General features: G+C 36.6%; 1 protein-coding gene across 1 annotated transcript in view; it reads right to left on the bottom strand.

The window, feature by feature from the left end:
• The window catches only part of cutlet (chromosome transmission fidelity protein 18 homolog), a 138,498-nt gene that overhangs the window by 75,960 nt on the left and 34,944 nt on the right, over nt 1-27,594 (bottom strand). The window contains 9 exon segments of the mRNA XM_067098543.1: nt 3,125-3,350; nt 6,110-6,229; nt 6,584-6,712; nt 10,032-10,228; nt 11,109-11,330; nt 16,844-16,923; nt 21,010-21,094; nt 21,096-21,110; nt 25,466-25,621. Coding sequence (XP_066954644.1) covers nt 3,125-3,350; nt 6,110-6,229; nt 6,584-6,712; nt 10,032-10,228; nt 11,109-11,330; nt 16,844-16,923; nt 21,010-21,094; nt 21,096-21,110; nt 25,466-25,621 — 1,230 coding nt within the window.

Genomic DNA, 27,594 nt, shown 5'->3' with positions numbered 1-27,594 from the left:
GAAGTCTCCCAATGCATTGCCATCCAGCAGTAAAGTTAGCCTATCTTTCACCACCTTAAATCCTGGCATTGTCTTCTCTTCAAGGTTGATGTACGTTTTTTCTGGCATTTTTTCAAGAAAAGGCCTTTCTCATCAATATTAAAAATTTGCTGAGGGGTATAACCTTCCTTATCAATTATTTCCTTGAGTAACTTGGGAAATTTTTGGCTATTGCTTTGTCAGTGCTCACTGACTCACCAGTAACAGACACATGATGCAAGTTAGTGTGCTTTTTAAAACAATGAAACCATCCATGACTTGCAGCAAAAGTTCCATCTTCAGTGTTTTCACCAGCCTTAGCCTTCAAGTAATTAAAAAGGTTTTTAGCCTTTTCCTGAATCTGCAAGAGGCTAAGTGGCACACCTTTGTCTCTGGTGCTCCATCCAGATATCCAAAAGTTTTTCTATTCCTGCTACATCCTTCCCCCTTCTCTTACTCATATCTATTGACTGCATTGGCAAGCCGGGATGCCAAGGCAGTCAAGACCACCTTTTGGATCATATGAGTTGTAGTTGCATTAAGACTTCGGAACTGATGACATGGGTCAAAGAAACTTATTCAGAGACCCAGTAATGGGAAGCCTTGCAGAAGCCAGTCTTTGCAATGCAAAGGACTAAAGGAGGGAATTAAAAACTTCTATATTTGAATCAATGCCAAACCCATAAAGCAAGGGCTCTAATAACACACCCTTGTATGTCATAATTGTAGTAGCAGCAACACTACATGCAGACTGGCATTCCTGGACAGATAAAGTCTAATTTTTGCATCAAGTTCAGTGAATAAGCTGCACAGCAGACTAGATTTCAAAGATCCAAATGTGAAAGTCATGGTCCAGAAGGGAGGATAAAGTAAACAACTTTCCCTCTTGTCTGGGATCAAACAGTGGACTGCTTTTGAATTGATTTCCATGCCCATTGTTGAAAAAGCAGGAATAAATAACTCTTTGGCTAATTTGGGGCCACTAATTAGGTGGTTCTGTTGTATTACCAGTTTGTTAAAAACCTTTGAAATCTTGGGCAATGAAGAACAAAGGCTGATTGTCCTCCATTTGTTCCAGTCTTGTAGAAATGCATCTCTTGCTATTATCTGACTGTCAAGGTTTGGAGATTTTCATGTGTGGCAATCAGGTCTACTTCTGGCTGAATTGAGAGGGGGTTGAGCAGAAGCCCAACCTCTTAATACAAGTCATCGCTGTCATATTGTCTAAGACCAACAAAATGTGGGTCCTCTTTTGAGGTTTCAATTTTCTAGGCAGGAAAACAGCCATCAGCTCCAGAAAATTGATGTGACACCTCCATAAAATAGGTGACCATTTTCTCACACCCAAAAGGCCTCCCCAACCTGTCAAGGCGGCATCCTTGTGTACTACTACTCACACAAGTGTTGGAGTCTATTCACCTGTTCAACCTGTTTGGCAGAGTTCCCTTCCAGGTCCACAGACAGAGAATCTTCCCGACTACCTAATTCATGATGGAGAAGATCACAAAGCCTTTCCCAGGCATGCAAGAACCAGACTCTGTTCATGTCCCTGAGTCACACACTTAGGCTCAGCTCTACCCCAGACACTAACAGCAAGAAGCTCAGGATTCATTGCAAATATTGTTGGGAAAAACCTGGATTGGGTAAGTAATCTCTGCCCATCTTTTCTTATTCTGAGTAGAGTCTGGCTAAGAAGACAACTGACCATGAAGGGTATCCCAATATGTCCCAATCACACAAGATACCTATTGGGTGTGAGGTGGGACTTGTACCAGTTTTTCAGGAAACCTTTTGAAACCTATTGGGTGTGAGGTGGGACTTGTACCAGTTTTTCAGGAAACCTTTTGAATAGTCTGTTGGCTACCACTCTCAGGTTTCATAGGCACTCTTCTTCAGTGGCCGACCCAATAAACCGATCTTCTAGGTTGGCTACCGTTGAATTCCTTCTTTTCTTGACAAATATGCTGTTAATTTTGTTAAAATTCTCTTTGTAATGTCTAACCCAGTGGACACAACCTTGAATCTGTACTTGTCCTTCCCAATCCAAAACCCTAGAAAGGGGCAAGGGGAAATGGTGAAAGACTTGTCTTCCAAATCAAAAGCGGCAGTCCAAGACCCACACAGAATAAGAAAATGTACTCTGGTTTGGTAGTCATCTGGAAATTTCAGCACATTTTTTTTTTTTTTTTTTTTTTTTTGGCTTGGGGTGCTACTCCATGAAATTGAAGAATGCCTTCATAATGTTTGAAAAAGTCTTTGCAAACATAGGCCAAACTCTTGGGTAGCCATACCAAATGGGAACTTTTCCAAATCAATATAGAGGATAAGTCTTGTCCATTCCTTTGCAGAGTTGCCAGATATTGGGATAGTGGAAATAAATACCTTTATTTCTACCAATTTCTCATGGTTCCCAGTAACTACAAAGTTCTTAAACTCTGCCTCAACATGATCAATTGTTATAAAAGTGAAGGGGCAGAAAGCTGGTGTCACCCAAATGAGGTATTGGGAAGGAGGGTGGGCCTTACTGGGGTCTTCCTCAATGTCCGGTTGTTGCATGGGAAAAGCAATACTTCAGGGAGAGGAGGTTATTGCATGGGAGGACTCAGATTCATTGATGCAAAGTGTTAGTCTAAATCAAGCCTTCCCTTCATGGTTGGCTGCCAGGAGCAGGCTACTTATTTTTCACATCTTACAATTACCTAAACTGAACTTTATACCAGAACAACTATGTTTATGGAGTGCAGTATGCACTAACCCTGGGTGGACCATAAGAGTTAACTTATTTGGGAATGAACAGCATCTACACAATCAAAGTTGCAAAATATTTTTTTAAGCAGTCAATTGTTCAACCACTAAAAAACATACCATCAACTCAAAACTCAAAAATCACACATTTCACAGCTATCTTATTAAAATATCAACACCTCAGTAAATTGGGCTCCTGAATTAAAACATTCAGTGATAGAATCATTAAATACAAAGAAAAACATTCCTCAAGTATTTTTAGTGAACTTTTGATATTAACTATTCTATGGATGTTTCACAGAACAACTACTAGATTGTGTACTTTAACATAAAACACTTCAAAATTAACTGCCATACTTACAGGTTCCATATGAGTATGCTTGAATTTCATCGTCAGATAATTTTCGAACCACCCTTGAGTCAATTTTTCGTACTCGCCACATGATTCTACAGTCTTCAGGATTCTTTGGTATCTTGAAGTTAGAGTTGTGTGCTCTACAAAATCTTCCAAATCTCCATTGAGATCAGGCATTGGGATCAAAACACCATCATTGTGCTGAAGCTCATGAGGATTGACTCTTCGTTTCCTAAAGGAATGTTAAATTTCTGAGTCGCAGAACAAAACTTAATGAATTCTATATGAATAATCTCTGTTCTACTTGACTGTATTGTATAGTATCTGGAAAAGTATCACAGGTACAGAGGTAAGTACTTTCCATTAAAAAAATTCCAGACCTACATTAGTTCTCATAAAATCCTATATAACACAAAAAGCTGACAGATCAGAAATAAATACTAAATTACTTCAGTACCTATTTTGAATATACAGTTAACAAGTAACTAGATTAGACCATGAGAATATTGTAAAAGAAATATATAAAAATGAACACTAAGCTTGGAGGCTACATGTACTTACATGCAAACAGGTGCCACAAAGACTCACTTATCTATCCAAAGAGACACTTCAAAAAAAAAAAAGTGTCAATAACTTATCTAATCTGTTCTTAAACTAATTTGTTGTGATATTCACATCCATAGGTTGTAGTTTACTCAAAAATAAAGTTATCTTGTTTGTGAAACAAAAGGTTCAATAATGGCTAATGCTGAAACTTTTTAGTTCCAGTTTCCATCAATTGGAACTAATTTGGTTACGACTTACCATAACTGGATACCTTTAGTCTGTTATCTATACCTTGAAGTATCTTGAATGTTTCTAACAAATAACCTTTTAATTGACACTTACTTAAGAGTACATGCTTTAATATTATACTCTCCTTTGATATTCAAGGTGTTTGTATGTTTTTCTTCACAGATGGCACCCGAAATTAAACAGTGGTTTGAATAGTCCACTGTACCGTGTTAGTATGGACTCCTTTTCTCTGATGGTGATCTGATGTGTAATGTATAAGTTTTTTCTGGTTTTCTTTTCTGCCTTTGTACTTTGCTTAGCAGGCTGCAAGTCACTGTAATGGCAATTCTTGCATCTTCCTCTGGATGAAGATTATCTACTATGTGAATGTTCTTGCCATTTTACAAGACATTCACTTAGTTAATCCTGTCTTCTTGTACCAGTGTTACTATTATATCACTGTCACCAATGATACCCATTTTTTGTATCATCATTATAAGCTGTCATCAGCCTCCATCGGGACATGGACCGGATCAGTGAATGGGGTATGAGGCTGAACTCCAGTAAAACAAAAACACTGTTGATTACACATCTCCTATAGATTTTCCACCTCATCCTCCCCTTCAGGTGGATGGGACTCTGCTGAAGCATTAACTATTCTAGGTGTAACTTTTGACTCACGTCTTACTTTTGAGAAACATCCAATGACAGTTTCAGCAAATGCCACATGAGAGTTATGTATGTTCGTAAAGCCTAATATATTTATAACAGTGATATAATCAATGCAACCTGTTTTAATTTATTTGTGCTTCCTTTACTAGAATACTGTTCTCTAGTGTGGATGTCTGCTTCTGCCAGAGATTTATCTCATTTTAGATAGAGTGGTTTGTGGTGGGTTTCTGTTTCCTAATATTAGCACTTATGACCTTGACCATCGACGGATGGTCTCGTTTGTCACTTTTTACTTTTTCATAAGTTGTATTTTAATTGAGATCTTTCACATTCACAGTTGATCCCCGATCCCCTTTTCCTGCTGAGAGCAACCAGATTTGCTGAACAGCAGCACCAATATGCAGTAAATGTGCCTTGCTGTTCAACTTCTCAGTTCCAGAGGTCATTCATTCCTCATACCGATGGACTGTGGAACAGCCTCCCAGAGGAAGTCATGCAATTGGAACTTCCAAAGTTTAAGCAAACTTGCAATGCACTAGTACCCTAATACAATTCAACTTGTATTCTAATATTTTAATTACATTTTTATTTATTTATTAATTTGTTAATTTATCTATTATTCTGCTAACTGATCTCCTCTTTCTGTATTTCCCAATACCTTCTGTTACCTCTTTCAAATGGAAGCTTGAATTTCGAGTCAATGGCCCCTGTGGGCTTGTTTCATACGAATAGGGTTCATCTCTGAATACTAATATAATAATGGGTGATGCCAATTTGACAAGTGCAGAGAGGAACGGAAAAATTTGAGTGAGTTACTCTGATCTCACATTTTCTTTGATGCCATCGCTAGAGAAAACACGGATATTTTTCTGGGTAACGCAAGTATATAAATTATTTTGAAATAAACAGAAATAGAAAGTTATTTTCAAGGTTTGCAACAATTTGTTGTTCACAAAGCAATAAAAGCAATGAGCAAAAATGTAAATAAAACAATCTGAAAATTTTTTTGCAGCAATAACACTTCAGGATATGTTTATTTAGACATCAAATAGTCCAAAACTGTCAATAACTCAATTTTGATCGTTCCTTGGAATTTGAGGATCGGCTCGAACCTTAATATGTAATATGGCCGAGTGTTAAGCCAGGCCTCCCTTAATATACTGAAGTAAGGACAATGGATGCAAATGAAAGAAACAAAGGTTACAGTTGGTAAAAGGCACTGTCTGAGTAGCATGTTTGTCATGAAAGAACTGAGCAGGTGAGAAATGTGGAGATATGTGAAAGAGGTAGATATGCTAGCTCGTAGAAGGAAGAGCTTAATGCACAGGAAGCTTGAGTGATGCAAGATAGAGGCAAATGGCCCAGTATGTGGGTTGGATGAGAGAGAGAGAGAGAGAGAGAGAGAGAGAGAGAGAGAGAGATTGGATACACTGCTAATGACCCTTCTAGAAGTGAAGGTGTATGAAGTTTATCCAAGATTCATAAGTTAAAAGTCTATTAATTAGTCTTCAGTAACCACAAACTTAATGAATAAATGGGACTAACTTCTTAGGCCTAGGTACAGAGAAGATATCATGCCAAACACTGAAGAGGGATCGCTGGTAATCCTTTTGTCCAACAGCTGAACCATCAACATCATTTAACCGAAGATCACTTTTGGTACTCCTGGAAGAAAGCACAGTATTAAACTTTATTCTTTTCCAACACAATTAAAATGTCTTCATTTAAGGAAAATAAATGGAAATTATTGCTTCTCTGTTAAACACAAAACAATACTCCTTAGAAGCAATGCTGTTTCATGAACAAATAAGTGATATTAAAAATCAGGCATAAGAATCTATATTTCAACACTTAACTAAGATGCTCGAGAATACTGTACCTTCTTTTGTATTTCAAAGACAACAGTCAGACATCAAATAAAGTACTCTGCTGTTAATGACAAGGACAAACAGATTCCATGATATTCTTACAGCCCTTAAATGATTTATAGAACTACAAAATCAGGAATAAAAAACATACTTCACAAACTGCAGAACTGACATACACCCACGTATATCATTTTCCATCTTGTCACATAAGGCCAATAATACGGTGAGGTCAGCTTTCAAGTGTTGCCTTCTGCATACCTCAGAAAGTCTCTGAGCAAGTCTGTGTCAAAATAATATGAAAACATAATCATAATGCTACCAAAAGCTTTGTTACTTGACAAAAATTTTTGAAACCATTACCAGCAATAGTTTTTATGGTAGAATATACTACAATAAACATATGTTTTTTATAATGAATCCTGTTTTTCTACATACCCATTACCTGTCTATATATGCAATGGTTCCAGTCAACAGCAACTTGAACTATCTTTAAGGTAAAATGACCCACTGCGCACAACCATGTCATGCTGGGCAGGAAGGGAACAGGAGTATTATTCTAGTATCAATTTCCACCCTTAAGAATATGGGGAGAAAAGGAGAGCACTGGAAGTTTATGATTAATGGGGTTATTGAAAAAAGTACTTTCAAGTGTAAACTTCATCAAGTTTGGCAAACCCATCAATCTAAAAAGTATCCAAGCCTAAATCACAATTTGGGAGGGAAGACAATCCATAGGGACCTCAGAAGAGAGTGAACATAGGTGCAAGAAATCCAGTCCATCACAGTGATGTGCAGTAGAGCAAAACTGAACCAATTAAGTCATGGGAACTCCCATAAGTAAGAGATTTCCAGTGGAAGACATACACCTAGAGAAGCAAACTTGCCAAGCACAAGGCATTCTTAAGCACATTCAGGTCTTCAACAGCTTCTGGTATATTACTCTAATTATCACATTATTCATGACCTCACAATACTGTTCTGACCAACAGTGTCTTTCTTCATCTTCTGACATTATTATTATTGAACCATCCTTCCCTCTGATCGTATCTCCTTCTTTTTCTTTCCACCTGTGGCTATTTCATTATTAAATGTAGGCAACCCTGACACCAGCACCACTTTCTGAATACATGGCTTTGTCAAATTATCAACATGTTTGCCCATGTATTCTCTCTCATCTTTCTTGATCTTCACTTAAACTTCAGTATCTAGACCTGAGTACTTAGCACACACTACTTTGCATTCCCTATCTTGAAATTTGTTTACACGTAACTCTGATATTGTCAGTCCTTTGTTGTATCCCTGGTCTTACCAATATCCAAGGCTCCCATTTCGTTTCTCTATATTTCAGTACTTCTATTCCTGCAAATTGATTTACATTCCTGATGTCAAACCAGTTCCCACTGATTTTATGTTCCTCCTCAGACATGTTTCCTATATCTGCAAACCTATTTCCACACTGCAAAAGCTCTTTATGTTTATATTCAAGAAGCTATATCTATATGGTCTATCATCTTTTTTGCTGGAAGTTTTAATTTCAACTTTAGTGAGGCACCCTACTGCCTGGAACTTTCACAACTGTTATTGGCTCAAAAGCAAAAATATAATTTTGTTTATTGCTTGTGAGTGATATGAATGTGTCATGACTAGTCATAAATGTTTCATGGTTGGGAGATCACTTTCTGCTTGGGAGCTTTAGTGACTGTTATTGGCTCCTATGCAGCAACAATACAAAATCATTTTGTTTATCATCTTTGAGTGGCTAATAAAGATGCACCATAACTATGTCATACAAGTATCCTTCTCTCATTAGCTGCATATGAAGACACCAATGCACCAGCTTTGAGGCACATTCCAGTAGCAGCGTGCTGAGATGCATTCTGCAAATTTTGTGGCTTCTGTAGGTGCCCCTGCAGCATTATTCTGACTATGACATAGGTCAAAGGAAAAAAGAAAATAAAGAACACTTCTCAAAATTCTTGTAACACCCGTAAGTGACAAACAGCACAGCAGCTGGGACACTGGACTTCCCACTGAAGGGAAGGTCTCTAAACTGGTAGCCCCCAGTTAACGGCGATCCGGTTTTACGGGGCTTGTCTAGCGATGAAAATTGGCAATTTTGGCCACCAAAAATCGCCGATTTCCGCTTATCAGTGCCGATAATTGAGTATTGGCACCAATACATACCTAACAGAGGCGCTGATAACCGAAAATCGGCACTTTTCAGCGCCGATAAGCCTGAAAATCACCATAAAATCCCCGAAAATCCCCAATTTTCCTTATCATCACGCCCTCAGAACGGAACCCTGCCGATAACCAGGGACTGCCTGTATTATCAACATTCTGCAAATATTTTGTTTCACTTACTACACTGGGGTAGTCTAATCATTTAACATGGTATAACAATTGTTTCTTCATGGCTACTGGGATTAGTTTAAGTAAAATAAGAGGCATGTTTGTTGTATAGGGAGATATCAATTTACAGTATTCACTTTAAGGTAACTAACCATATCAGAAAAACGATTACAAATATTTGTGTTAATTACCAAGCATTATGACAAGGTAAATATGTGTGGCATTTTGTCAAGTGAATTTGCAGTAAATAGTGGGGTGATACAAGAAAATGTTGTGTTATCTTTGCTGTTTACTCTTCTAATGGCTTTGGTAATGAGATCAGAGGTGAAAGCAAAAATTTAGAATGGAATAATGTTAGAAACTGGACAGACTTCAAAAGAATATGCTGATGATGTTCCTTTAATCAGAAAACACTTCAAGACTTACAAAAAATGTATCAGACTTAAGAGAGATGGGACTCAAAATGAATTTTAGAAAAACAAAAATGACAGAGTAGGCATAAAGGGATGAAATAATATCAGACGGAAAAGGATTGTGCCAAATCTTCAGGCATTTAAGAATAAAAAATATCTTATACAGGTTCCCACAAGCTGCCATTTTAGTGAAAGACAAAAAGACAAAGCAAACACTAGGGAAAGCTGAATAAGATTTGGCGGTCAAATAGGTTGACACAGTACTGGAAAATAGTTTAAACATTAGTCCACCATGTTCTGTATTGCCATACAAACATGAATCATGGTATGACAAAAAAAGTATGTAAAAATTATTTTGTAGACTTGTTTCAATATGGCAGACTAAAGTAAGTTTATCCCAAAAGGAAAATCATGGATGTTCCATATGTAGACGCGATAATAATCAAAGGGAGATGGAAATACGCTGAACATGTCTTTCACACCCAAGATGTGTCAGCTGGGCTCCTCTAGGCATCAGATTAGTGGATCTACTTGGATGAGAACTAAGGGACAGGAGGCTGGAGAGAGAGATTTGTGGAGGTGAAAGCACAGGAAAAATATGAGTGGCAAAATTCCATGAAGGCAAGGATCTCTTTAACTTCTCTTACTTCCTAAGGAGCACCATATTCTTTGGAAGCTCGAATTTCAAGTCAATGGCCCCTATGGGCTTGTTCCATTTGAATAGGATTCATCTTCTGAATAATAATAATAATAATAATAATAATAATAATAATAATAATAATAGTAATAACAATCTAGTGTTGGGGCAATGATGATATAACAATGAACACTCACCTTGTATTATGCGTTGGAGGGAACTGGATGACAAGAGCTAATTGCCTTAAAGGACGAAGAGCTGGAGTGTAGAGCTCATTACATATACAAATAACTGGCCTTTGTAACAACACTGCACCGTCTTTCTTCTTTCTCTTTGTGCCTGACTCAGATGCACCTTTCCCAGAAAGCAGGTTAACAAGCCAATTAATCGATGGCTGGAAAAAGTAGACATAAATGTATATTATCCCTCTGTGCAAGTCAGAATACACGTGGGGTACATTACATGGTCAAGAACCTATGGGCAAATCATAAAATATTTCCTTTAAATTTATCTTAAATACCATTGTAATGGCATTTAAGTTACACAAATGAATAAGGTGAGTGTAGCACCCAGCCTAGGCCAATAGTTCACCCATACACATTTTGTGTCTCATGTATGGTAATAAAATATGGTAACAACTGATAAAGTTGCTGTATAAAAATACATTAATGGTGATCTAACATTGGTAGGCTGTGGTTAAACTCAGGTAGGCTACCTACTTACCGAATTATGTGTCATTTATGAGAGAGAAAAGAAGGGGTAACATTTTTTTAAGGGTATGAACACAGTATATTTTGTTACAAATATGGAGGGAGAAGGTATAATTGTCTTTTGCATAAAGTTTTCAGTCTAAAGTGTGCTGGTTGTTGTTTATAAACATACTGAGTGTTTACAGTTATGCAGTTTTGACAAGATTAGGTGAGGAGGGGTACGGAGTTGCCTTCAAACACCCCTAGATTTTTTTACTTGCCCTCATCCAGATTTTGCCCTTATCCAATGGGCCCTTGGCTCTATTAATCCAGATAAGAGAGGGATTAATGTTATTCATGAAAAACAAGGGAGTAGTACCAATAATACAGTATAAAGAACTCTGACAACATAAAAAAATATATATATTTCTGTTCCACTCTAGTAAAAACTTAGAATCATCAGTATTTCTGCTTCACTCAGGTAAAAACTACAATCATCAATATTTCTGTTTCACTCTGGTAAAAACTAGAATCATCTATATTTCTGTTTCACTCTGGTAAAAAGTTAGAATCATATATACTCACAGCAGGTGCTCCATCAATTTCATCAATAATCAAACAGTTAGGTCTTTTATCCACACCCATCACAGCCTTCATGGATGTTGCATTTTCAAGATTTTTTCTAAACACTTCCACTGATCGATCATCACTAGCATTCATTTCCACTGGATTATAGCCTGCATGTCGAGCGATAATATGAGCTAAAGTTGTCTTTCCTAATCCTGGGGGACCACACAGAAGAATAGCCTGGAGGCAAACAGAATTACTAATACTCAGCATATCAAAAAATGTTACTAATTATTAAATAACATACAATGGCTGGATCTTACAAATTATTTGGTGCAAACTTTTACACAAAAGAACTGCTTTGTTACTGATAAATTTAACGACAATTTTGGAAAATTTGCTAGACATGAATAAGAAAACTGATTCATGGCAAGACTTGAATACAGTAAACTGAATTATAAGTAATGAGTTGTATTAATATATCCAAATCCAAAAGTTCTCACAAAAATGTTACTTTAGCTCAACTTCATGCAAAATGGCATACTTGAGAAAAATAACTGCTTCCAGTTTTACCAGATCTTTTGCTGAATGTTTCTTTGAATAAAATAGAGTGAATTAGAATATTTCATAACTCACATTATGAACTTGGACTCATCTTCAGCAGCACATGTTAAAATCCTCTACCAGGGCAAATTCCATTTATGATTATTATTATTATTCAGAAAATGAACACTATTCATATGGAGCAAGCCCACAGGGGCCACTGACTTGAAATTCAAGCTTCCAAAGAATACAATGCTCATTAGGAAGTAAGAGAAGGTAAAGGGAAATACAGAGTGAGGATATCTCACTTATTAAAAATAAAAAATTAATAAATAGATAAAAATATATTAAAATGCAGGGAGAATAGCATTGGGGTAGCAATGCATTGCATCTTCGCTTGAACTTTTGAAGTTCCAATTGCACGCCATCTCAGTAAGAATGTTCCAGAGTCCAACGATGTGGGGAATAAAGGACCTCTGAAACTGAGCAGTTTAATAGCGAGGCACATTTACTGCATATTGGCACTGCTGCTCAGCGAATCTGGTTGCTCTTGGCAGCAAAGGGGGATCAGGGATCAATTGTGAATATGAAAGATTTCTATTAAACTACAACTTATGAAAAAGTGATAAACATGAAACCATCCATCAATGGTCCAAGTCATAACTGCTAATATCAGGAAACAGAAACCTACCACCACGAACAACTCTAAAAGAGATAAATTTCTGGCAGAGGCAGGCAACCACACCGGAACAAATATTCTCGTAAAGGAGGCACAAATGATCTAAACAGGTTGCACTGATTTTATCACTGTTATAAATATATGAGGCCTTATGAACAATACTTAAGGGGAAAGAGAAGGGACTGCGGGAAAGAACTGAGATGAGGATGGTGAGATGGACTGCTGGAATATTGCTACTGGAAAGGAGGGAGAGTCAAGATATAAGAAGAATGTGTGGTATATGTAATGTAAAGGAGAAGGCTAGGGAAGCTCGTCTGAGTCACTATGGCCATGTAATAAGAGATGAAGTGGAACTAATCAAGACAGCTAAGAACATGCCAGTGATGGGGAGGAGGAGTGTGGGGCGTCAGAGGATCAGATGGATCGATGTGGTGAGGAGGGATATAGGTGAGGTGGGACTGGGAGAAGAAGATGCAAGGAATAGAAATAGATAGAGAAAGTTGACTCTAGTGACTGACCCTGCTATACAGTGAGACTAATAAGGTTGAAAGAAGAAGAATTACAGCTCACACAATATCATAACAGATAAGAATTAAAATCAGTAACAAATTCTGAGTATATTTGTTGTAAAATATATTTTCAAACAGTATGGCGCGTAATATTAACACTCATATGAGGATTCCCATCCATCACTCAAAACTTCTTACAGGTACTCATATGAGGATTCTCGTCCATTAAGGGTTAAGGTTTTGCTTGTGTTGGATAATGGCCCTGGACGCCCTTCACAACTGAATGACATGCATCCTAACGTGAAGGTAGTTTACCTTCCCACAAATGCATCCATTTTGAAACCAATGGACTGGGGTGTCATTGATTCCTCCAAGGCCTACTAACTCCGAAGGATGATTAACAATACCTTCAAGGCCATTGAAAGAAACAAGGACTTAACTCTCAAGGACTTTTGGAAGTATACAATATTCATGAACCTGTGAAGAACATTGCAGATGCTTAGGATGAGGTAAAGCAGACCAATATGAATGAGGCTTGGAAGACACTGTGCAGTTTGTGAACAACTTTCAGGCCTTTGATGAGACACTTGAAAATGTCACTAACAAAACTACTGGAATAAGTAAGGAGCTAAATTTGGAGGTGGAAACTGATGGTGTCAGCGAGCTGCTGGAATCCCATAGAGGGGAGTTATCTGAAGAGGGCCTCATTCAGCAGGAGAAGCAGATGATCGAGGAGGAGGAAGAGGCACCAGTCCCAGAGCCCAACTTATTAAGAGTAAAGGGCTTATCAAAAGGTTTTTCACTGGTAGAGGCAGGGATACATGTTTCGAGGGTGAGGACCCCAACATTGAAAGATACACTGATTGGCTCAGTTTTTACAGGTAGACTTTGGAGAAGAAAAAAAGAACTGTCCAGCCTAGCCTTGAACATAATTTCAAGGAGCAATCTCCAGCACCATGTACCACTCCAGACCAGACACAGTGGCGCCAGTACTTTCTCCTAACCCAGACTCCCCAACACTTGTATCTCCAGCTCCACCTGTAACTTTGCATCACCCAGACTCCCCTGCACCTATATCTCCAGCACTTTCTGCAGGTTCTCCTCCTGCATCTCCAGCTCCCTCACCCCTATAAGCCTATCTCTACATTCTTCAAAATGCCCCTTCCAGTGCACAAGATAACCACAGGATTGAAGGTAAGGAATTCTTCACTTTTTTATTTTTATAAATTGTTTAATGTTAAGAACCGACTTATAGCAAGCCATAAAAACGGATCTCCGTCATAACTCAGGGACTGCCTGTATGTATGTATGTATGTGTGTGTGTGTATATATATATATATACATATATACATATACGGTATATATATATATACACACACACACACACATATATATATATATATATATATATATATATATATATATATATATATATATATATATATATTTTATATATAAACATGAAGGTAGACCACGGAAATGTGCTAAATTCAGCTAATTTTTTATTTCCAACGTTTTGTAATAACTATTACATCATGAGGTAATCTGTTAAATAATGAATAAAAATACTCTAAAAATTGCTCTAAAAATCAATTAAATTCATAAATTACAACACAGCAAGAATACCAGATAAAAAACAAAGCCACAAAAGCAAGACTAAAGACAGCTACCCAACCTTATACAAAGAAGGCAGAAGACAGAATGCATAAATAAAAAGTTAACTCAGGTAGAGTTGTGTGGAGGAGGTCTGGGTATTTAACTGGGTAACCAGTTGTTTAATAAATAATGATTCCAGGGTAGACAGTTCGTATGCCTTAGTTGTTTGGCCTATGATACAGAAATCATTTCTATCATATGTTTTACAATTTTTTTATTGGTTTCTTATGCTAGAGTGTTTGGGACTGGAGAGCCTACAGCGAGTACAAAAACTTGACAGATTCCCTGATGATGTATTAGAGTTATTACGAAAAACTGGAAATAAAGAATTATGCTGAATTTAGTATGTTTCCATGGTCCACCTTTGCGCTGATGTGTCCTATGGGCTGTCACCCACCTGTTTTATATATATATATATATATATATATATATATATATATATATATATATATATATATACAGTGACCCCTCGTTTATCGAGGGAGATAGGTTCCAAGACCAGCCGCGATAATTGAAATTCTGCGAAGTACAAACAGCATATTTATCTATTAATGAAGTAGCGACCTAGTATTTATTTTATTATTTACTGTATACATATATATTTGAAGGCTTTATAAACCCTCCCCACACTGTTATAAACCTTACCCACACTATTAGCCTTTCCCACACTGTTATAAACACTTCCTATGCACTTAAACACTGTATTACTATTTTGATCTGTTATCACCAAAATATGCATAAAAAAAAAGATCGCCCCATATTTGTATTGTTTACGTTCTGAGAATCAGCTGACTGAAGCTGCTCACTACTACCGAAAGAATTAGGAAAATAATATTTTAGTTGCTAAAAGAAACAAATTTATCAATGAAATTATTTTTAATTTTGTACATAAAAGTTTATGATACAGTAATTCATATTTCATTGAGAGAGAGAGAGAGAGAGAGAGAGAGAGAGAGAGAGAGAGAGAGAGAGAGAGAGAGAGAGAGAGAGAGAGAGAGAGAGAGAGAGAACTGGTGTGTACTACATACTGTACATATGATCAGCACAGTAGCTTGGGACGAGACTAAGTCTTGACTTGACAAGCTGGGGATGAGAGAGTATACAGTATCCTTGAGTTGCTTACGTATGAAATTCGGATTTTAATTATTTTTACAGTGATTAAAGATGAAACATCAACAGTGATAAGATATTCTCTTGTGTACTGTTATATGTGTGATAATCATAGATTCAACTACTAAACTTGTACTGAAGCACAGTCCAGTAAATCAGAGAAAGAAAAAACTATGGCATCATGCACCTACAGTAAAAACAGTTACAGATGTCGGGACAATGGTTTTTTATACTTATATTACAATAATAATAGATCAATATAGTTTATTCTGTAAGTGAAATAAAGTTTTACTGAAATTTTGCTGTTTTTTTTTTTTCATTAAAAGATATGCATCCTGAGAGAGAGAGAGAGAGAGAGGTTGAACTGGGGTGTTGATGTACATACATTGGTAAGCTGTTTTGTGATTTTGTGGGATTTTAATTTAGCATTCTATATATTTTATGCTTTTTACATTAATATTAATATTTAAAAATTAGTAAATCATTTTTTTTATCAAAAAATGTATTTAGTCATGAAAATAAAAGTTTTACCACAAAAAAAAATACAAATACAAATAATAAATACCGCAAAATCCAGCGATATAGCGAAAAATCCACGATACAAATTTAGATATATAAAATTTAAAAATCCGCGATGCACTGAGACCGTGATGAGTGAACTGCGATATGGCGAGGGATAACTGTATGGGCATCACTTTCCAGATTTTTTTTTTTTTTGTTAGGAGTTACAAGTGCAAATATGTGTTTTTTTGCTATTTTACGCTTGTTTTGTTGTTCTTAGACTAGGAAATACTATTTATTATTAATATTTTAATGGATTTAATGAGAAATTTTGGGTGTTCATATACAAATAAAATTTTTTCTCCAGAAAATCCGCACTATATTTTCCATTAATACACATTAAAAACTCCGCGAAGTCGTGAATTCGCGATAATCAAATCATGAAGTAGCGAGGGGTCACTGTATATATATATATATATATTAGAAGCAACTGAGATATCACTATCCATATATTTTATATCTTGAGAACATTCAGGAATTCTCTAACAAGATTTTTAGATTTATTCACTTAAATCTGCCATCACCAATAGTATAAATGAAAGATCATTAAATAAATGTCTAAAAAATCACATCTATTATTTAATAGATGTGATTTTGAGACATATAACAATGATCTTTCATTTATACTGTGGTAAATGGCAAAATTCCAAATAACATAACCCATATTGTTGTACGTTAACTTTATCGATATTTACCTTCTGAGCTGGACGTCCACGGTCATCGAGTTCAGCAATAATATCTGGTCCTGTTTTTTTGGCAAACATTTTCGTTTTCTCTGAAATAATAAAAAATTGTTCCAGATAAAGCGCAACAGTCCTTGTATATTAATTTAATAAATACTTCATTATTGTATAGTATAAAGACCTTTTGGCACAAGGTAACTTGCTCAAAGGGAATAGCATCTAGATCGAAGTACACATTCTTTAAAGAAATTCCTTATGCATACCAAACAAATAACACTGACAGTGCCTAAGACGAGATGCCCCTAATGCACCCCAGTATGTCCTGAGAAGTTAGTGTTTTGTAGAGCATTCAAAGATGGTTTAATTCTCTTCCTTTCTTTCCATTTAGTTGACTGATAATGTTTTTCCATAGCAGTTTTCCCTTACCTTGCCATGTGAACTGGTAATATAATAATTAACTTGAATGATTTCCCTCACAGTTTTTTGTCATGATTGCACTATGGCTTTGGTACGAATCAAAGTGTAGTTGGTTAATTAGTTCTTAACCATGCAATGTTAGGATGCACTTATGAATGATAAATATTTTTATTTATATCAAGCAGCAAGTTTATTCTATTCCTTTCATGTTTTTTGTTTTATTTAGTTCCTAATAGCTTGTTTTCTGTGTTCAGTAAAGCTGTGCTCTTGTGCAAGTCACATGATTCCTTCTGACAATTATCTTAATAAAGTTGTTCTTGTTCTGTCTCACAGTAAGAACATTAGATCTTGGTTTGTGTTTTCCCATTTTCATTTAAAAAGGCTAAAATGCCCTGCTTTTCTTAATTTACTCAACTTCTCCATTATTACCTCCAAAGAAATTTGGCAAGCAGTGTTGTTTATTTTTAATTTGCCTTGGTTGTACTGAATGCCAACTATATGTACATTTTATGAACTTGTACCTGGACCACATTTTTGTGTGATAATAAATATTAGAAACTGATTTATGGCTGATCATTTTTTATACAGAAGTCAAGCTGAGAATCAGCTGCCTCACTTGTTATTGATCATATCTCACCCCAAGCTGGCAGGGTATTGGTAGCCCCTTAATCAATAAAATATTATCACTATAGAAAACATAACTCCACATAAATATAAGGAACACAAATGTAATTTCTAAAATGACAAACTTGAAGGATAAAACCACTATAAAACTTACTATGTGGAGTAATGCAGCATATCAAAAGTAATGTATCAAAATGACTAGCAGTGTCAGGATTACAAGAACACTGATATGGACACAAATATCCCTTAGCAAAAGAAAATCTGAGCCACACAACGTTTCCTGCGGTACTAAAAAATAAAAAACAGGGCATCTAATGAACCATAATTTCTGTTCTTTGTCATTTAGTTCTTAGATCTTCTTAATTCATCATATAAAATAGCAGATTTTAACTAATTTTAGAAGTATAATACTTTAGTCTCTTGAAGTCATTCTTCAGTCTTTTTATTCACTGTGTTTTTTAACTCTCCAAGGACTTGGTAAAGGGTCTCTGTGAAGTCTACTTTGGAAAATATACCACAAAATAACAAGAAATTTTGAATACACTGATGTTTCATTCACAAAATGTTTTTTTGTTGTACCCTTATCTGTCTTCTTTCGTTCTTGAAACAAAATAGCTTCAGTAAAACTGACAGGAAAGCCTCACATTCCTCTAACATGAACACAGAATTACTCTCCCATACTTCACTTACAGGTGGGCCAACACTTGGACAATGAGAAGAAATATTAACTACTGATCTCCTTGAAGATACTGAGGTAAAAACCACTTACATCCATGAGTATGGACAGTGGAGTCAGGTTGACCTGTTTGCCAAAGACTGCTTCCAGGTACAAGGACAAAGTATCTCCCCAATCTTGAATGAAGGTGATTGAAAAGCCTTTTCTCAGCATGATAAACATCATAATGAGTGTGAACAATTTTTACAAGGTGCTTCCTCACGCACACAAGCCTGCTTTGCTTTTAAGCATTAAGTGATGGATGGACTCTCCATCCTTGTGACATTACTCTAGCAGCACAGATATGGTGATATATATATATAACTTACAAAAGGTATAATTTATTGCTGTGTAAATTTTTGCTGTATGTGATGTCAAAAATTATGACAGACTATCATTATTTCTGCACTACTGATCCAATATATTGTATTCAAATACTTTCAATGTTACTGACCAATGCTATAAGTATTACTATTATACCATTCAATGTTGCTTTTATTGTTTAATTATATTAATTATTATATTACCTTTGATGAAACTAATTGATTTTACATACTAGTTACTTTTTTGTATGTTAACTTCCATTGGGGAAACCATGCTAACATTTAAAAGTTGATTTTCTTATAAAAATGATGTTGTAGTTAGTAATCCTAATAATCTTGAGAGCACATTCATGTTTCTCGGTCAAGTATTTGGCTTGCTAGCTTAAAATACTGTAATTACCTAGCAGCTCTAATATAATAAATAGGTTGCATTTATCATAGTAGCCAACATCTGAGTCAATATGGTCACACTTGCAGAAAGGTTTGCTTGGTTGGAAGTCTTGCTTAATGTAGATGTAAGGATAAAGTCTGCACTGCAAGTACTGTTAAACACACAGCACAGATAAGGAGACAGGGCATTCAAAGTGAGAGAATGTCTCTGATGACCCTATTTCAAACTGCACTATAGCACCCATAAAGTTACTGCAAGAAGATACACTGGTTTTTCTGAACACAGGTTGCACCTCAGCCTAGCTACCGCCTTCAGACAAACAATTCAATGGCACTGGCATGGAGAAAGCAAGTATATTAATACAAGTGGGGTACTACAGAGATGGCTGCTGAGACACAAGGAACTGTTACAAGAAAGTGCTTCAACCAGTTCCCATGTTGAAGCTGGAATGGCTTCATATGATACTGTGCTTTGTCTGTTTTAAGTGTAACTAAGCCAAAACAAGTACAACAAAGTCTGACATGCTGCTTGTATAAACTGATGGAGGCATACCAAATTTCTGCTTTATATGAGTCTGAACAGGATGGTGTAAACAATGAAGGACTGGGAGTTCACATCTCTAATTTAGAACCTTGCACTGGTATGGAATTCACCATCATGTTGGATCTAATCCCACTCAAGGGAGGGTAATTTCAGCTACCTTGAAGTACTCTCTGAGATGATCCTCCAATTTCTTACAAACATGAATGTTAATTATGCCCATCTTTGATATATGTTTGCTCATCTTTGATACATGTTGGCCCGCGCTTGAGCAGCAACATCTAGAGGTGAGGAGAGAGGTCTCTGTATGCTTTTTGACAATAAAATCAGACTGACTAAGGACCCAGCAGCACATTGTAAATGAATGATAGTTGGATGTATAAAGTGCAAAAGATGAAACAACCACCGCCAGCTGATAAGAACTAAGAAAAGGACAACGTATTACAAGATCACTAAAAGACCCCATTAAAATAATCTATATATCTACAGGAATCAGTTTTAATATGGCAAAGCATTTTGGTGAACTATCCAAGATTTCACCTATAAGCATTCTTTCATACAAAATTCATTCTATAAAAACAATAGCACTATGTAAGGTATTGTCTGTAAAATACTTCATTAACCTGGGAGAAATCTAACACAAGAATACATCCTATTTTGATATCCATGTTACTCCTTAAATATCACACCCACTTGACATTTAGTTTCCTGTAAAGTCTGCACTTTTTCTGTCTGCCTCAGATCTTAAAAACTACAGAGCTACAGGGCTGCAAGTGGTATGTTGATCATCACCCTCCAATCATCAAACATATCAAATTGCAGCCCTCCTAGTCTCACTAGTTTTTATTTTATTTAACGTTAAGGTTAGCCATAGATCGTGCGTCCGGCACCACTAGAGGTGCCAGCCGCCTACGCATCTTCACTTGACCGCATCTGGGGAGCAACTGAGCGCTGCTCGGTCATGGCTGAGAGTGTCAATTGCAGCATATCGAAAGTTTCATACAGCATTGTACACTATCCAGAGCTCGACTTGAAGAAACTTTACGCTTTATTTACTTGTTCCCTTTCATTGTTGATATAGTAAAACCTGCATTAGTAAAACCTACATTAGCAAAACAATATTGGAAAATGACATTACTTCTTCACAACCAAAACTGAGCTGGCATACCTTTAGTCTTCTTTTTTCTTTCTGTAAAGGGTTTATTTTCTTTTTCCAAAGACCACTTTATCCACAGTTTCACCCACTGCAGTATTAACACGATTAGTAGACTGGAGATTCAATAAATATCAATATAAGTATATGGATTAATAATTGTGCATTCATTTTCCATTAGCTAGACTATAAACTTTATTAAAGACATTGTAAAAATTAATCAATTTTACATGGATAGAAGGCATACAGAATATAAAAAGAATAGCACTAAGACCACAGTATTGTAGAATGGACAGTCGTTCCATTAGCAAACATAAGCCTTAATACTCTTACTGTTATAAGATTGGTAAATAAAGATATAGACATTACTATGCCTGTAACATTCATGAACAACATAACTGTTCAGTATTCTTTCAAAATTTATTCTTTCTTTTTACATACCTTATCCAACAAACTTGAAACCATGTCATTTGTAAGAACAAAATAACTTGCATTCTCCAAATTATCTTTTATAATCATACCCTCCTGCTAATCATATTCACATTCACCAAACTCCCTCTTACCTTTCAAAAACATTCTATTAATCCAAAGTCTGGCTCTATTCCAAATTTATGCTGTATTATCTGCAAAAGTGCAAATTTTCCTGTCTCACAATATGCACTTCCATCTGCCCTTACCAATTAAACAGGCATGAAGATATAACACATAACACACACTGCACATTCCCCAAAAATCATTATTTTCATCATACACACAAATATATTATATATAGGCAGTCCTCGATTATTGGCGGGGTGTTTCCGTTCTACGGCGTGACAATAACCAAAAATCAGCGATTTTCAGCACTGAAAAAATATTGCCTATTTTCGGTTATCGGCACCACTGTTAGCATGTAATTGGCACCAGTACCCAATTATCGCACTGTTAAGCGAAATCAGCGATTTTCTGTGCCAAAAATTGCCAATTTTAGTGCCGCCAGACAAGCACCATAAACCGGTCAGCCAATAACTGAGCCCACTGATAACAAGGGACTGCCGGCATATGTATTCATATATCTAAATTATGTGTGTGTATATATATATATGTATATTATATATATATATATATATATGCACAGGCAGTCCCAGTTATCGGCAGTTCTCGATTATTAGCGATCGGTTTCTGGGGTTTGTCTAGAGATGACAATAACTCGATTTTTGGTGCTGATGTGCACTGATCTCCGGTTATTGGCGCTGATCCCCGGTGATCAGCACCAATAACTAGATATCAGCGCTGATACCAGGGGTCAGCACTGTAATTGCCAATTTTCGGTTATTGGTGACTTTCGGTTATTATCACGCTGTCGGGAACGGAACGCCCCCCAATAACCGGGGACTGCCTGTATATAATAAAAGAGTCCATAAAAGTGACAAAATGTAGAAAGTTAATGCTATATGGCAGAGAACAACTGTCTCCCTCTTCAGGCAGGTAATGAATGAGATAAGTTATAAAAAAGCAGTATTTATACCAAGAGATCCAGAGTCAGCCATTATGTCACTCCAGTTGATAATTTCTCCTTAATCATTGGTTGGAAGAAGATTTTTACCTATAATATCAAGTCCCAAGTTCCTTTTGAGAGGTTCTTTCCTACTTCTTTGTTTAATCATTGCTGATTCTACCATCTGCTTCTAGCTGACAATTGCTGCTTTAAACATATGTGACAAATTCAGTTCTTCTGTGATTATGGTTAGTTATGGTTAAAAATAGTCGGTGTTCTATTGGCCATACTAACTGAGCGTTTGTGTTGTATTAATCTCTGGGGAGTGATTTACCTGTAAAACCAATGTAGGACTGGTTACAGTTGAAGCAAGGGATTTTATTAACTCCTGTGTCTTTTGGGGACTGGATTTTGTTGGACGTTAATAAGGGATTTGGCTAAGGTGTTTGGGTAGGTAAAAGCAAAAGGGTTAGAGTTCAGGTGTCTGTGCCAGTGTCTTAATCCTGTCCAGGTGTGGGATTTTTATTTTATTGTTGGGTGTCTCTCTAGTCTTGTTTTGAGGGGTATGGTAGAAGATTATGTTAGCTTTATGGATCGCTTTCTCAATTACAGGGTCAGGGTACTTTAAAGATGACAGTTGCTTACAGATTAGTTCAATTTCCTTTTCCAGGCAATCTGGGGAGCAAATCTGCAGGGCTCTTAAGAATAAATTGCTGGATATGCCAGTCTTGATAGACAGGTGAATGTATGAAAGTGAAACTGTTGGTTTTCTGTATACGGTAAATTTGTATTCTGTCGTGTCTCTAATTATTAAAACATCAAGAAAAGGAATTTCTAGGTTTTCCAGTCAACTTTAAATTAGATGCTGGGCACTAATGCATTTAATTTGAAAGAAATTCGTTTAAATTGCCCAACCTATTATCCCAAAATGTTGAATATCATCTACATATCTTATCCACAGCATGTTTTTAGGTTTTATTGCATTTACTATTATAGTTTCAAAATATTCCATGTATAGAGTGGCTAAAAGAGGACTTAAAGGGCTGCCCATGCTGTACCCGAATTTTTGTTTATACCTGTAGAATGATACCCCAAATGAAAAGATGTTATTTGGTAAACATAATTCAACTAACTTTATTATTTTATCTAGGGCTAGTAGGAAATGATCTGAATAGGGGGCTAATTTTTCTCTCAAAAACTGTAGAACGTCCTGTACTGGTACTTTTGTGAATATGGAATCTACAGCTAAGCTTAAAAGTTTTATGTTGTGAAGTGGTATATGTGCTTCTTTGACTTTGTGACAGAAATCTTCAGAATGTTTAATGTGACTGGGAGAATATGTGCCTAAGAAAGGGGAAAGGAGGCCGGCTAACCACTTAGAAATTTTATAATTGAAAGCTCCCAAACTTGAGATAATAGGTCTGAATGGAAGATCATCTTTATGAGTTTTAGGAAGGCCATAAAAGTAAGGTAGTTTTGGATTAATGACTTTAAATTTTTCCAGTAGCCTAGTTCAATCCTGGCACCAGTGGCATCTTGCATACATTGGTCTGGCATTAAGGCTGATTAGGTATTTGGGTAATTAGCTGTTACTAGCAGAATCAGCAGAGGCTTTAAGAGGGGGTGTGAACTACCTTGCAATATGTCATTTCTTGGATCTACATACCAACTTGTTAAAGTCCAATATCATACCTTCTACTCTGGCGATCTCTCTAGGCATGGAAACTGAGAGATTGACAAGCTTAATTGGATGCATCAAATAAAGGTTTAGGGGCCTTTTTGTTTAACCAACTAGTAACAGGTACTTAGTCAGATTTTGACCATGTAAACTCAAATTTCTGGAGTTAAAGGCAATTTTTTCAGCTCTTCAAGTTTCAGCTTCCATCATGCAAGGAGTGTTATGGGAGTGATGGTAAGCTACACAACTACAAACACCTATCTGAAAAACTAGGGAGGCATAAACTTGAGTCTCTATGTCATCTGGTAATGAACAACCTTATGTGGGGACAGCAAAATGAAGTGAAAATAAGAGATGCTATTAAAACCCTACTGGTATAAAAGGGACCTCAGCTTTGGCAGAAACTGGAAAAGGATTCTTTTTTTTTATATTATAAAAAGATTTCTCAAACTAATTAATATATGGACTATAAAAAAAGCTACAGGATCCAACGATATACTTCATAAAGAGATGCAGCATAAAATATCATGACTGTACCATCTCTTGACTGAGACCTGAGTATCAGGCTGTGCATGAGCATGTTGCAGGCAAAAAACTGTATGCTAAGTGGAGTGAATAAGTCTGGACCATCTATGACCATGAATGTGGGTTAATCACAAGTAATGGGTTACTTGTCCAAAAATATGTTCTACGTACTAAATACTCAACAACCCTCACATTGCATACCTACAGTCACTTATTTACAATTTTTCTTTTAAACTCATAAAAAATGCTTAATTCACGTACACTCCACTCCTATCAATCTTTCTTTTATCTTACTTTCTCAACCAAAATTCTACTATACACCTTGTTTAGTATGATAAGTATTGTTTTGACCCTATAATTCTTACAGTCACCTCTACCTCTATACAAAATATCTATTATTCTCCTCATTCATTTCTTTGCAACTTTCCCTCACCACACCATAGCCTGCCACTGAATCATATCTCACTGCCATTTCACACACAATCCAGTCAACTAGTGCTTTTGTAATTTTCAACTATTTAACTGCCCTCCTTTGTTAAAAGTGATATTTTAAGGAATGCTTCATCTGAATACATTACACAAATTCAGACTGTCTAACTGGCTTTTGAAATTCACCATTATAAGTACCTTTTGCCCTTAGGATTCAAGCCTTACTTAAAGTTCTGAAGATTCAACTGTCTGGATTTTGGGGATTCAGCATTTTTTCTCCTGAAATCTAGTTAATTAACTGTCAAAAGAAGTTCCAAGATTCAAAGTCTTATATTGGAAAAAAAATTTAAATAAATACTTGCCTCATCACTAAGAAGGTCAAGATAATGCTTGGGTTTGTATATTTCAACCCACAACGAGTCTTTGACGTTGTCTTTATCATCTTCACAACCAGATTCCAATCCAGAGTCCTCTGCAGCCTGCATTTTTTCTGCCTTACGCCGATCCTGTCGAATTTGCTGAAAAAGAAATGTTTACAAATACAGTAAAGTACATGTTATTATTGTGTTAGGATCTTTGGTTGTTCTATGGGCGGTACGGTAGTTACCTGTTTATTTATTTAGCTAATCCTCTCCCCTCCTCTTATTTTCACAGGATTGGTGGCGTCTGTGGTGGCGTGGCGCCAACTTTTAGTCAGGTTCGGCAGCAGTGGCGAACAGGTTGTTCTCTTGGGGATGAGAACTTTTGAGTACCAGCAGCAGTTCGACTTTGAGGGCGTTTCTTGGGCAGCCGGTGTTTGGGCCCAGACTGGAGCAGCGCCCAACGAAGATGGTTGTTTGTTGGCGCAGGTGGAGACCCTGTCGGCAGTTTTGGCTTCGGGTGCAGTGGCCCGTGCACTTTGTATTTTGGCGAGAGGCAGCAGGGGGCGGTCGTGATATCTGGCCTGTTGTCGTTAGTTGGTGGACTTAAGCTGGAGATGGCTTTTTTATTATCGACTGCTGCTGGTACTTCTTTTTTTATATAAAGTAATACTGCTTTATTTTTGTGTTTCGTGGCGGACCTGGCTCATTTTGTTATAGTTTTCTTTTTTAAGATTATTAAGTTTAATATTAATAAATCTTTTTATAACCATTTCCTGTATTTTTATTATTCCTCCTTCTTTTGTGTGCGAGCTGTCGACAGTGTAGAGCAGCCCCAATAGTTTTCCATCTATAAAGATCCTGTGTTTTCTTAAGGGACAAACCTCGGTTCGTTACAATTGACAAAAACAAGTAAACAATGAATACAATAACATTAACTTACTGAGTCACATTATTGTATCTATTCTTTATTTTTGTCAATAACATTTTATATCAATAAATTTTTCTTATGCTAACCCATTACTTTATATTAGCGTGATCTGCAGTAGCAGCAATCTCCAGACAAATGCCCAAAGGAGAAGAGTCCTCCTTTCCACCTATCTGAGTACTGTATGTATCTGGGTCAATGAACACCACTAGTGGTGAAAACTAGTCATTCTCTAAATTGCCAGAATCAGCTGCTGGTCAGAGAGGTTGGCAGGTGGGAAAATTTTTCACGAAGTAATGGGTCTCTATACGTGAAAATCAATGGATCTGTATACAATAAAATTTTATTTTTACCTTTTTTTTAATACTAACAAGTCATGATATGGACCAGGCCTTGTAAAATAACACCATGGGTTGTATGCCATTGTAAGAGGCTTATTGGCTCCCAATCTGAACAAAAATAAGCCTGCCTGTTAAGAAACTAAAACTTTTCAATGGGTCTTAAAACTACGTACTTACCTTGACTCGTGTAAAGTTGGAGAATAAAGTGCGCAGTTGAACGCGATTTCAGAGCACATCCTGGGGACAAGTGAACTCTTGGACATACCACAGTGTACTGAAGATGACACTGACTTGTTATCACATCTATGCGAGCATAACGTAGAGCCTAGGTAATTGTTGCAGGACAGGAAATAAAGCCCTCCTCTTCTGAGTCCTTTATACTCTATCACTGTGCCAACAAGCAACATTCTAGCTAAGACCAACTATTAGAAAATTCTTTGTAACTGGTTGGTCTGTCTTATGGAGCCCTGGGGTGTCCATGAAAGTGTAACTCCTTTGAGGACTCACAGCAGCTACCAAAATTAGGTTTTTCCTATATATATATATATATATATACAGGCAGCCCGGTTATCGGCGGGTTCCGTTTCTGAGGGTGTGATGATAACCGAAAATCGCCGCTAACCAAAATTCGGCGCTTTTTCAGCGATTTTCGGGGGTTATTGACGCCAAAAAGTGACAATTTTCGGTTATCAGCGCCTCTGTTAGGTATATATCAGCGCCGATACCGAATTATTGGCGCCAATAAGCGGAAATCGGCGATTTTCGGCACCAACAATTGCTGATTTTCGTCGCTAGACAAGCGCCATAAAACCAGATTGCTGTTAACTAAGCCCGCCATTAACCGGGGACTGCCTGTACATATA

Source organism: Macrobrachium rosenbergii, chromosome 55, assembly GCF_040412425.1.
Source record: "Macrobrachium rosenbergii isolate ZJJX-2024 chromosome 55, ASM4041242v1, whole genome shotgun sequence".
Lineage (NCBI taxonomy): Eukaryota > Metazoa > Arthropoda > Malacostraca > Decapoda > Palaemonidae > Macrobrachium > Macrobrachium rosenbergii.
The sequence above is the reverse complement of the archived record's forward strand: the minus strand, read 5'-3'. Positions and strand labels throughout refer to the sequence as shown.